The following is a 13,066-nucleotide window of genomic DNA, read 5'->3' as shown; positions in this document are numbered from 1 at the left end:
CTTCTAATTGTTGTTCAGTCATCCATTTCTGTGCCTTCCCATCTGTGAGGTGACATTCTTACGGTTCTGTGTACTAGAGATTTTCAACAGATAACAGATGCAAGCAGCTACTGAAAAACTGGGGATACTACTGTCTACACACGCTTCAGGCACCACGTCTGCCAATACAGAGTGTAGGACAGGTTATAGGTGGTGTGTGTCCCCTATTCTTGCTGGGATTGTACACATTACTGTATACAAGAGAACCCCTTATGGTGTTAGAAGTCACCACATGCAAAAGCAGGTAACAAAAATTACTTCTGTAGGATTTTCCCCAATCTTATCTTTTTATGCATTTTTAATCTAGAAAATACATAAAAAACCTATTAATAAAAATATTAACATTAATAAAAAAAATTCAAGATCATTATTGCTTTTGTAAGCCAAAAGATCCTCTTAGCTACCACTCACCAGAGAGAACCTCTGCACTCTTCACCATTCCTCCTCTCTGCAATTTAATTCCATATCTTTTCAGACCTATGGTAACTAGAACGGCATGCAGTACTTAACATGGTAAAGCAGAAAGTGACTATGCAAAAATGTAAACATATAATGGAATACTTGCAAAGATCCCTCTAAAGAAACACAAAAACATTAACATGAAGAAAGAACTGAGGTAGGAAGCTGTTAGCACAGAGCATGAAGCAAGCCACAAAGCCTTTTGCCTAAAACAAGGTGAGCTACATAAAATACAGTACAGCTTAGCAATGATAAAGATAATTGATATTAAATGTTTGCATTTTCCACAGGGACAGCAATGGGAAATATATTGGTATTTTCTGTCTAGTTTCTGAGGAATGAGACTGCAACTACTGTTTCATTACGCTGAAAATTTTTAACTCTGATGCTGTCACTTATTCTATGAATAAAGAAAGATTTCCATCTTTTGAACAGAAGAGTCTGAAGGATTAAGAAAAGACAGCATGTGCAAAATGACATGAATACAAAAGAATTTTTAATTCCCTCCCCCTTCAGTACTTTGGAGGAGGAAACATTACAAATGAACGCAATGCAACAAAGAACACAGTGACAGCAGACAGTAACTGATGAAGTAAGGCATAACGGAAAGAGCATAGAAAGCAGTACTCCAACTTGTTTCCACACTCAGGGAGCATGGGTAGAGATAAGCTGCACCATATGCAATTCAAGATAGTTTTTAAAAAAGAATGTTTCTTGAATCATCAGGAAAAGGTAGCACACAGCTGAAACCAAGTACATTTAGTACATTTTTCTTGATGTGATTTATCCACTTAACTTTTAAGACAAGACACTTGTAATAGGAACAAACACTTTCTGAGTGAGCAGGGGAAAAAAAAAGCACTGAGCTCTTTAACACATCATACAAAATTTCAGTCCTTCCATGAAGCACACTTACAGTTCACTGGAAATGTACTTTTCAACTTAAAAAAAAAAAAGCAACTAAAAAAAAAAAGCGCAACTAAAAAACCTAAAAGTCTACTGCATGCTGCCTGGTTTAACATCTTGCATTAACATTTGGCATTAGCAAACCATTCATGACCATTGTTGGAAGCTGATTTAACTCTGAAAACATGCCTCCTACAATGTTTTAATTGACACTTCAAGTACTCTATAATTATAGTTTCAGTTAAATACACAATTTGCAGTACCAGAAGCATAATGAACAATGACACCAAACCAGGGGTTGTCAGGTCAGTCAAGACATGTACTCAGGCCACTGAAAAGCAGTAACTGGAAGTGAGTAAAGTTATGTAAACATAAAGCACTTCAAAACTTGTCCTGCTGACATGCCTATGGGACTGCTTATAATCAATGAAGAAGGCAGCAGGAACGCCCTTTAATTCCACTGATGGCTTTGCATCAGGTCTTACTGTAGAAATATGGCAATGTCTGTCACATTTCTTTTCAATTAGGTACTAAATGGTAGATCTGCATATATGCACATGTCCAGAGTCAGGAAATTATCAGCAGAAACAAGCACATAATCCTTGACTGGGCTGAGAAAGGTGAGAAAGAAATACTGTAAAAAACGAGGCCTGCAATAGGAGGCCCTCATCCTTGGGGCCTGAAGAAGGAATCCTTCCTGCTGTCTATCTCACTAGCTGTCAGGAGAGATGTGCTACACACTCATGAATTACTCACTGAGGTCTAAGGGAATTTTGGGGAAGGTATGGAGGAGAAGTAAATCCATATTACAGTGTTTTCTTTCACTGGGCTAATTATTGGGCTCTGTGATGACAAAAAATTTTTTTAAGATCAAGCTAACCCAAGAAATAGCAGCAGCATGGCATATGTCTAAAACTGGTATCATGTATTTATTGTGACAGAAGCCTAAGGTTTGTCAGATAACTCAGCTACAAATCTGGACCTCATTCACTCCAGAAACTTTTCTGATAGTTCCTGCAGATGGGGAAATTACTGCAGACTGCTCTCTGCTTGTATTTGACTACTGATTGATAATCTTTGCTATGCTAGAATTAAGGATTAAAGTATGCAAATCCTCAACACTGTCTCTCCAGACAACAATCCTACTATCCAGAAGCATAAGACATGAAGGAATAGGATTAGCCTATTTCACACACAAAAAAATCCATTATGATGCCTTGCCTGACCAGCCAGGATGAAACTTCTTCATGAGAAATACTGAACAGATCCAAGTGAAATTTATCAAATTCTGGAAAAAAACCCACCCCATTTTATGCCTTCTCACTAGGTAGGACTCTGACAGAACAGAAAGAAATGAGTTTCTACTACTATGTTTTTGCCTTCATGATGTCATCTGGAGTTTTCCCTTTAATTTGGGGGTTATCTTTTCTCAGTCGCTTGCTCCAGCAGTCAATCTTTCTTACAGCTTACACTTTCCACTGCTTAGGGAAGATACAAGTGATGTAATTTCAGTCAGTGTTAACATTATAGAGAGCACTCAGAATATCGGTGAAAAATGTTATTTCCCACTTGGTTGCAACAGTGAATTCTACATGAAAACAAAGCTGCCTGCTTTCAGACTTTGTAATACTGTATACTGATTTTATATACGTTCCAAATGTGAGAATGATCTTACTAGTCAGGAGAACCAGAAACAAACTATTTAAAAGTACATCCGTACATCCAGCTTTGGATTCTCTAGAAACTCTCAACAGGTTTTCAATGCACCCAACAAATTTCACTATGAATAAATCAGATCCGGTTTTAGCCCCTTCATGTATGAGTAGGCAGCAACACTGAATTTTCTAATAAGGACGGAAACAATACACACAAGGTGACGATCAACCTCCCATGGCAGGGTGGTTGGAATGAGATGATCTTAAGGTCCTTTCCAATCCCAACTATTCTATGATTCTCTGATCAATAACAATATTAAGCCCTATGATATGCAGCTTATTAGACAGTTCTTGTATTTCTAAAATATAATAATACACTAAGATACAGTATCAGTCTTACCTGAATATTATCAAATTTTAATCCAGGCATGGTGAGATTTTCTTTGTCTATGAACACGGTGCTGTACTGTTGTGTGGCAACTGAAATTAGAACATTTCTGGTTTCCTCACTAGGAAGCCAAGCATCATTTCTTCTATCTAGTTCACTCATATTTAAGGCTGTGGCAAATGGGTCATCACTGCCAGCAAAAACAGCCTGGATTTGTGAGAATGGCTTGGGGGACTGAGTGGTTTCTACAGCTGATGGAGGACCACCTGCTTCAGGTTTCCTGTTTCGCACAGAGAAAGTTGGGTTAGATGAAGCACAGGTACTACCTCCACCATTAGAAAGAGAGGACATTTGTTCTGGAACTGAAGAGTTTGCATTGGGATTACTAACAGAAATAAAATTGGATGTGGTAAATGAATCAAAAAAATCAGAAGCTAATGTATTAGTGTTAACAGTATCGCCAAAGAACTTGCTTAGACTAGGACTTGGTTGAACCATCTGAGGATTAGACTTCACTGGAGTCTCAATTATACTACTAAAACTGGGAGATTTTACCATCTGAGGCTCAAAGCCGTCAGGCAGAAACAACTGTGGCTGGTTATTAACATTGTTTGCTTGGCTGAAGATCGTACACACAGGGATAGGCTCAGCCTCAGAAGATGGCTTGTTAGTACTGGGTGATGATATCTGATCCTCAGGTTTTCTTTCATCAGTATTATTTTGTTTTGTTTCAACAAGAACATTGTTTTCCAAATTTGGTTCCTCCTTCACCGCTTCCTGAATTGATTCTTCCTTTAAAGAAGTTTGATCATCTGTTCCAATCTCAGAGATGTCTCTGGGGGTTTCTTCATGCTCAGTTTCACTCTCGTTACTTAAAAACTCTTCTTTATCCACTTCTGCTTGTGTTTTTTGATTATCTTTAGCTTCCATTTGTTTTACAATCTCCTGGAGACAACCAAGTTCACCTGTGTCATCTTCACTGTTGTTTGGAGAATCTGAAATAATGACACTCTCCATCATCTGTTCATTAAGTTTACCCACCAAATTATTTGAGTCTTCTGACACAGTTTCATTCCCTTCAGACTCAAATTCATCCCCACCAAGATCAATGGTTTCCTCGTGAAAGAGAATTTCTTCCTGAGTTTTCTGTTGAACTAGGTCTCCACTGTCATCTTGATCTGAGGTGCTCTTCCCATCCTTAGGATCACTTTCTTTATTCTCCATGGTAGCTGAAGAGGGGGAACTGCCCACCAAAACAAGTGTTAGTTTTACTACTCAGGGACTGCTCAGGTGCCACTCTGAAATTCCTAAGCATCCTGCAAATACTTAAATCCCGCTTTAAAAATACAGTAATTTCACTAATTGACATCTATCTACAGAATTAATTCTGAAAAACGCTTTATCTTTTTCCTTTCTGCAAGTGGCAAAAATATCAGGATTGAAGAGGTCAGAACGATATCCGCTTTTCCGTCCGCACAGACTAGCTCAGTCCCCATTCAGGAAAAGAAATGAGGAGGCTCACGGCAGTCAAAAGGACAGGCACCGAGCCTGTCCCGGCTGCGGAGGGAGCTGAGGAACAGCAACAGCAGCAGCAGCAGCAGCGCTGCCTTTTCCCACCCCTCGGACCCAGCTCCCGGAGCCCAGACCCACAACCGCAGAGCCCCAATCCTAACAGGCGCGCGGCAGGGTGGACACGGCCTCCACCCCGCGTAGGCCCCGCCGTCCTCCCTTGGGGTTGGGGCCCCAAGGCCACCATAGCGTTCGCCCGTCCCTCAACCACCCCATGGCCCACACAGGCACCCGGGCTCCCCCTCACCTTCGCGCCACAGCACCGACACCCCCACGCCACCACTGCTTAGAGCACCGCACCACACAGCGCCTGCGCCGTAGACAGCATTGCGCATGCGCCAAAGCACCTCCCGGAAGCGGCGAGCGACGGGCAGCGCCGAGGGCCAGAAAGGCGGTGGAAAGCAGGGTGTGCCGTACGGTAGAGCTACGATGGAGGACGATGCGCCTGTGATTTACGGGCTAGAGTTCCAGGTGGGCGCTGGGGGTAGACTGGAGGAGGCAGAGCAGATGTCAGTCCTACCTCGGGGAAGGTGGTGGCTGCAGGCTGGTTGTTTGCAGTGGGGTAGGGGAGTGCTGGGGTGGGTTTTGGGGCCCGTTAAGGGGGATGACCAGCGTGTCCTCGTCCCCCTGTGGCGGTGCCGGTGGTACCACTGCCTTTTGGTAGTTCTTGGTACCTGCCCTTCACGTTGGAAATTTTAAAGGTGGCTGAGCAGGGGGCAGGAGTTTGTCTCTGCTCTGAAACTTGCTGTTTTCAGGGCGGGTGTGCCAGTGCTGAGGGCCCAGGGGGTTTCCTTCATAGACATGCCCAGCCTGGCTGGGGGGCTCCTGCTCTGCCGCGAGTCCCTGGTCCGCCTCTGGAGGAGTGTTTGGCTCTGGGTTGTAGGAAACTACCAGAAGTCTCAATGACGTTTTTATACATGTTTATTCATTTTCGGAAATAATAATAACAAAAAAAAAATGCTGTTGTGAGGCAAGGGCATGAAACTGTTTCTTATAAACTGACAGTTTTGGCTCGTTATACTCAGCTGTAAAGCTATTTGATGTCGGTGGGATCTCTTGCTGTAGGTTCCATTTCTGTGCATTTGTCTCATGGGACAAACTTGTCCATCACACTGGTATTTATGGTTATAAGCAAAGGGGACTGCCAAACTCAAGAACTTACTGACCATCTTCACAGAAGAACACAGGTCTCATGTTTAATAAAGTTTCTACAAGTTCTGGGAAAACAAACAGCTAGGTAGCTGGAGCATTGAGAGGAACCCTAATTTATGATTCTTCCCCACAATAAAGGTTTTACTCAGCTTCTACACGTTCCCTTTGGCAACAGCTGGCTTATTGTTGTTGCCATTATAGCAGTAGTTGGAGTTGCTGTGTTTCCTGTGCAGCTTACAGAGCCATGTTTTCATTCTACGGTAGATGCGGTAATATAGATATGTACATATGCACTTATTTTTTGTTAGGCATCTTTACCAGAGTGCTTGTGGAAAATAATACATGAAGGTTCTTCATGAGTGTTTGGTTGTCTGCTTCTGAGTTGTGTGTTTTGTCATCCTGACTATACCAATAGATATCCTTAGAAAATGGTATATTTGTTTGGATTTCTTCTTATATAGGAGCTAGTGTGTAATATTAATTTGTATTAAGCATTGAACCTACTGAAGTCTGATAATATACTATTGTTTTGTGATTGGCTAGAGATGGCTGTAACTTACACTTCAAACTTGAAATATGTTTTTGCAGAATAGAACATAAATCCTGTACTTAATAAAATTCATAGCTTTCTTCTAGTAGGTCATATGTAATAACACTTCCAGAAATTTTGGAAAGCTAGTCTCTGGGTTGTGTGGGGCCTTTGTGCAAGGCTTTGGACACTGTCTCCCATGATATCCTCATAGGCAAGCTCAGGAAGTGCAGGGTCCTGTGTCTGGGGGGAAATAACTCCCTGTACCTGTACTGGCTGGGGCCAACCTCCTGGAATGTAGCTCTGTGGAGAGAGACCTGGGGGTCTTGATGGACAGCAAGTTGTCCGTGAGCCAGCAATGTGCCCATGTGGCCAAGAATGCCAAGAGTATCCTGGGCTGTGTTAGGACGCGCATTGTGAGCAGGTGAGGAAGGTGAGCCTCCCTCTCTGGTGAGGCCTCATGAGGAGTGCTGTGTCCAGTTCTGTCTCCCCAGTATAAGAGAGACATGGAGCTCCTGGAGCAAGTCCAGCAAAGGGCTAGAATGATTAATGTTTGGAGCATCTGTCTTATGAGGAAAGGCTGAGGGAGCTGCTCCTGTTCAGCCTGCAGAAGAGAAGTCTCATGGGGGATCTGAAGTATCTGAAGGGAGGGTGTCAAAAGGATGGGGCCAGGCTCTTCTCAGTAGTTACAGGATGAGAGGCAATGGGCATAAGCTAAAACAGAGGAAAATCTGAGCACGAGGAACAACTTAGCTGTGAGGGTGACTAAGCACTAGAATAAGTTGCCCAGAGACATTGTAGAGTCTCCTTCTCTGGAGATACTCGAGACTCGTCTGGACACAGTCCTGAGTAATGTACTTGAGGTGACCCTGCTTGAGCAGGGAGGTTGAGTTAGATGATCTCCAGAGGTCCCTTACAGCCTCAACCATTCTGTGGTTTGGCCACTGCTGGAGAAAATGAAAGACATATTTACACAACTACATCTGATCCAATGAGGTCAGGGTTATAAGGACATAAATCTGATTCCTTCTAGGGTGCTATGTACCAACTAAATTGTTTATGCGCAATTTCTGTTTATTTTTATGTGCAAATTTCTGTTCATTTTTATGTGCAAAATGTGTTCTATTGTATTCAGATAATTAAGGTAACTCAGAATAATTAACAAACACACACTTCTTGCTCTCTCTTTTTTATTTTTTTAATTCACTTTTCATAAAAAAAAAAGGCATAGTGAATCAGGTTTGTCTTGCATAGAACCACTGCACCACTCACAGTTCGGGCATGTGAAAATGGAAAGATACAAATCCTGAGTCCTTATACAACTATGTATAGTTACTTAGCATGTCTAACTGCTGTGCAAGGATTTTTGCAATAGTGAGAAACAATTTTGTTTACTGGGGCAGAGAGGTGCAGCTGAACATCTAACAGCAAAGCAAGATTAAAACTAGTGATGAATTCCATTTTCTATATGATTAGTTAAATTTTTGACCTGATTAGTTCCTCCTTTTTTACTAGATGTCTGCAGCTTTTTCTTTTTGTGCTGTTTAGAACATCTGTATAACCCCAACAATGTAGTTTTCTGGAGTGGGTTTTTTTTTGTCTCTAGTGTGTCTGTGAGCTATATGAAGATTGTAGAGACATACAAAATATGTCTGAATTTAAGAGAGGGTGTTTCTGTGACTTTTTCACTTAAAAAGACAATAACCCACCATAGTGGGGTTTTCACTACTAACTGTAGTGAAAATGGCAAAATTACAGGGACGTGGTGGGTGAAAATGTGAGGTACTGCTTGAACTTGGGACTGGGTGATGCGACTGTGGCTCATGATGGTGAATATGGGGCAACAGCAGTAGCTGCAGAACATTTCATTACTGCAGGGTTGTTCTTTTAAAAGGGATCTTCTTGGTCGACTTCACTAATATCCTGAATTATGGAATGTGGTAAATGGGGTTCTAGAGGTATCTCTAAGTGCCATTTTTTGCAGTGTATGTGCTTCTTACTTGTCCAGTGTAGAGCTGACCTATGTTTGTTATCTAACCTGGAGTACCAGGTATGTTTACCCTGAGTTGAATGGGCATTTGTTTTCAGGGATTCACAATTTTTCCCATCCTATTCTTTGATTAAATAGTGATGTTTTGGGTAAGTGAATAAGCACTACTTAATGTCTCAAAATTCCTTAGTTTAAGGTTGACTGAGGGATGCTGGTACAACTGGAAATGAGCTGCGTGGAGGGGTACTTTCTGGGATAGGTATTTGACTCGGTTGCAGGACCAGCTGTGATTCTTGCGGGGGCAGCCTACATCTTGCTTGTTTAAAAATGCTCAGAAGCTAGCCAGCATCATGCGGGGAGGGAGGGATAACATTGCTTGTGCCAGAGAGTGGTAATTATGAAGCATATGTTCGGCACCTTTGGATTTTGGGGATACCAGAGTACTGAGCTGAATTTCAGCATGGTAGATACTCCTAGTGCATATTACATGTGAAAAGTACATAGACTTGCAAGGGAGACCCGTAACAAGGAGGAGGGAAGGACAGTAAAAAGCCTGCTGCTGACAGCAGGGCCATACTACACAAGAGCATCTCCAGCTGCACCCTGAGATAGTGTAGTCTTAAAAATGTGCACTGATGCTTTGTCAGAGTTCTGTACTGCATTGTGGTCCTGTTGTGCTTCTTGGATAAGCAATACTTGGCCCATATTGTATTGTCAGTTAGTTAGTAACAGGTTTTATGAGTCTGAATAGAGACTATTGATTTTTAGGACTTTCTTGCCTGTTTTCAAGGGTAAGGTGAAACTTAATTTCCGTAAAGCCAAATGTGATTTCTTAGTATGAGATTCTTAAAGCAGTGCAAAATACCAACTGAAATGAATTGGTCAGAGGTCTTACACAATGTGTGTGTATGTGTAATATCGGTGTATATTGAGAATAGCTCAATTGACTTTCCTTTGATGGAGTAGAAGGTAGGTGTAGATTTTATTAGCAGTGTGGAAAGGGGACTTTTTAGGGAGATGTTTGTCACTTGGCTGTACCCAGGGAAACCTGTGTTGCCTTTCAGGCTCAGCTGTGTTCCCAGTATGGGAGTGGAGCAGGTGCTTGGCCTATAACTTCTGTCGGCAGTCCTGTTCTCTTCTCTGGGAGAGCTTTTTGTGGTCTCTTGTGGAACGAGAGAGAACGTGGGATGGAACAGAATGTAGATAATAATTTTGATACAGCTTTATTGATAAAGCTTCAGAGGATTTCTTTTTAAAATTGCAACAGTTCAAGAAACTACATGGTAGCGTCTTGGTGAAATTCCTGGTTTTTGTCTCAGCCCTCTTTCTTTTCAAAGGTTATTAAACTCCTGAGTGCCAGTCCTGTATATTTTAATCCAGGCTGAATGTCTGTTTTCTCACTTGTTTTCCTGTCTTCTTTCTCTCTTCAGCACCTGTCTTGAGGGCAGGATTTCAGCTGGGATGACTTCTTGTCAAACTTCAGTCTAACATAGTTAGGTTTAAAGTTTTATTAGGAGAACAAAAGTAGATAAGTGGCAAAACTCTCTTACCTAATCCCCAAATATCTTCATAATGCATGAAGTGGACTAGGTGGAAAACTTTTAGGACCCTAAAGCAGGTGGCAAGATATTACTAATATTAGGTATGGTACAGACTAATGACAATATGAAGATACAGTTACGTGAACTTGAAGGAACTACTAAAAGATGATTGTTTACTGTTATAGTTCATGACGAATGAATGGGATTTCTAAGGATAATTGTGCTATGTAAGACTTTGTCTGAGTGTTCCTTATGTTGCTCGGAGGGTTTATGGTATCTGTCAGCTTTTGGAATAGGGTCAGAGAACTAAATACATCGGTGGGAATTCTTGTGCTGTGAAAGACTTGGGGAAAGCAGCTGTCTGAGAGCACCAAAGGTAACCTGGGCATGTGTGCTGCCAGCCTCTTCACTGGTAGAGTCACTTCAGCTTATTACAGTCACTGACAGCAGGTCCCCTGCTGTGGTGGGAGAAGCAGGGCTGTCCTAAGTAAAAATCAAAGTGTACCTACTTGAAAATTGAAACTGTGCCAGAAGGCAAAAATAATATTTATGACATGAGCACTCTGGGCCTTCTCTAGGGTAGGGGAGAGCTTGTATTTTGCCTCCAGAATGAGGCATCACCAAAGTAGCAGTGTAATATTTCTGGTCTTTAGCATAAGCAGATGGTCAAATAACTTTAAATTCAGATTTGGGGACTGCAAGCCAAATACTGTGTCCTTCGCATTTTATATTGCAAGTTCACTGCTTGTTACTACAGATGGATTGTATGAATTTCAAATGATACGTGGGTTGCAGAAATTCTTTGGTTTGTATTAAAAGCAAGCAGTACAAATATTCAGATGTTGGGGTTAGTGTATGGTTTTGTTTTTTTAATCATGCTTTTTGAAAGCAGCATGCTAAGACCCACTCAAAAGGCTTTAAAAGGGGTAAACTCCCCTGGAGGTCTTTTCTGCTTGACTTAAACAAAAGAAGCTTGCCTGATTGAAAGATACATAGCTGTTTGTTTATTTCTAGTGTTTTCTTCAAAATAGTTGAAAGCAGATCTGAAATGAAAAGGAGCTCTTGCCAAAGGTCTGTAAATTCTGTTCAAGACAAAATAAAACCTTTTTGCAGTCTTCTTGGTGGGCTTTAGTGGTTTCTGTCAATCAGAAACATTGTCTAGGCTTTTTGTAGGTAAGTGCTGCATAAATAGGACAGTACGAATGAATCAGAACAGATTCCCATTGATCTCTGATCGTCATTTGGGTATGTTTTGAACACAAACTGCTCACTAAATCATGTTCTCTAGTCTCTTTCTATATAAATATTATGCTACTAGCCTATACCTAGTAAGCTCATTGTCTTTTTTTTTTTTTAAACTTTATATATACTCAATCTTAAATAAAATATTCATTGTCTCACTCATTTCAGAAGCAACATGAGACCTATCTGCTCTATAGGAGTTCAGGTCTTACTCTAAAAAATGAAATTGGTTCTTATTGTTATTGCCAGGCAAGGGCTTAGATTGTTTTGCCTTATTTAAGAAAAATCAAATCTCTTCAAGTTCAAGTTGCTATTCTAGAATTAAATTGTTCCAAATTTATGTGTTGTGATGCAATGTATTTTTATATTAATATCAGAAAGATGCCTAGAAGCTTGGAAGGGAATATTTGAAATAAGTATCAAACAGGACTATACTGAAGCTATATGTTCCTGAATCCAGAATGTAATCATTAACTGGCTGCGCAATAGGATGACAGTAGGAAACGCCATTCAACAGACCTGACTTCTGAAATATTTGCTTGCAATACAGGCTTTAGTGCCTGAAGAAATGTGAGCTTCTTTATGTCAAATAGGATGTGAATTGTAAAGGCTTGTTTCTTCTGTTTTGACAAAAAATTTGCATTGAACAATAACATCAGGGTATCTTTTGAATGGAGAAGTAGTGGATATTCTTCACAATTTAGTTATGGTTATTAAAAGTGCCTTTGAGTGTTAAGTTTACCTCCCAATTACTCAAAATAAGGGAACTTCTACTAATGGCTAGTGCAAACTAGCAATTGTGGTTTTAGATCAAGCTATACTTTATTTCTCAATGTCTTCTATGGCCCTTAACTGTTACGTTTTGCTTCTTCCAAGACTGGTTGGTACAAGTTGGAAAAGGTAAATAATAAATTATTTTTCCTGTCATCCTGACAGTTTATATATCCAGTGGTTTGTAGAGGCAAGGAAGGGATTTAGTTTTTAACTTCCTTCTAAACTTAGTTCTTAATGGTGAGAAAAGTAATTCATTTTTATGCAGGCATCTTCAGTCTGAATGGTGTGCAAACTTCTGCAACAGCAGTCTCTTTCCTGGATATTGTAGCAAACATATGTAAGAACTGTCCACTGTTCTGTGGAGTTTTTTTCAGTTGATAAAGGAGAATTAGTTTGGAAGTACTACTATAATATGGAGATAATTAAACTGGAGGGAAGGGATGCCGTCCAGTGGGACCCTGGTGGGACAGGCTAGAGAGGTGAGCCTGTGCTAAGCTCATGAAGTTCAACAAGGCCAAACGCAAGGTTCTGCACCTTGGTCAGGGCAGTCCCAAACACAGCTACAGGCTGGGCAGAGGGTATATTGAGACCAGGTCTGAGGTGTTGCATGATGAAAAATTCAACATGAGCCAGCAGTGTGCACATGAAGCCCAGAAAGCCAATCGCATACTGGGCTGCATCAAAAGGAGTGTGGTCAGCAGATTGAAGGAGGTGATTCTCCCCTCTACACTTGTGAGATCCAACCTGGAGTACTTTGTTCAGCTTTGGGGCCTGCAACATGAGAAGGACATGGACCTGTTTGAATGAGTCCAGGGGAGGGCC

General features: G+C 41.1%; 2 protein-coding genes across 8 annotated transcripts in view; one reads left to right on the top strand and one right to left on the bottom strand.

Annotated features, from left to right (window-relative positions):
- The window catches only part of TRAPPC12 (trafficking protein particle complex subunit 12), a 56,706-nt gene extending 51,959 nt beyond the window's left edge, over positions 1-4,747 (bottom strand). Inside the window, exon 1 of one of the 4 annotated variants that reach the window (XM_061357608.1) lies at positions 3,460-4,747. In XM_061357608.1, the coding sequence (XP_061213592.1) occupies positions 3,460-4,671 (1,212 nt within the window). In that variant the 5' untranslated portion in view covers positions 4,672-4,747. The remainder of the gene's footprint in view (positions 1-3,459) is intronic. The other 3 variants (XM_061357609.1, XM_061357607.1, XM_061357605.1) reach the window with 3 other exon arrangements.
- Positions 4,748-5,358: 611 nt separating this feature from the next.
- EIPR1 (EARP complex and GARP complex interacting protein 1) overlaps positions 5,359-13,066 on the top strand; it is a 78,422-nt gene continuing 70,714 nt past the window's right edge. For all 4 annotated transcript variants that reach the window (XM_061357615.1, XM_061357614.1, XM_061357613.1 and 1 more), the window contains exon 1: positions 5,359-5,487. In XM_061357615.1, coding sequence (XP_061213599.1) covers positions 5,446-5,487 — 42 coding nt within the window. In that variant the 5' untranslated portion in view covers positions 5,359-5,445. The remainder of the gene's footprint in view (positions 5,488-13,066) is intronic.

This window comes from Neopsephotus bourkii, unplaced genomic scaffold, assembly GCF_033783945.1.
Source record: "Neopsephotus bourkii isolate Nb327-2 ecotype Australia unplaced genomic scaffold, CSIRO-AGI_Nbou_v1 NB_908, whole genome shotgun sequence".
NCBI classification, from domain to species: domain Eukaryota; kingdom Metazoa; phylum Chordata; class Aves; order Psittaciformes; family Psittacidae; genus Neopsephotus; species Neopsephotus bourkii.
This window is presented reverse-complemented; position numbering and strand designations above follow the sequence as displayed.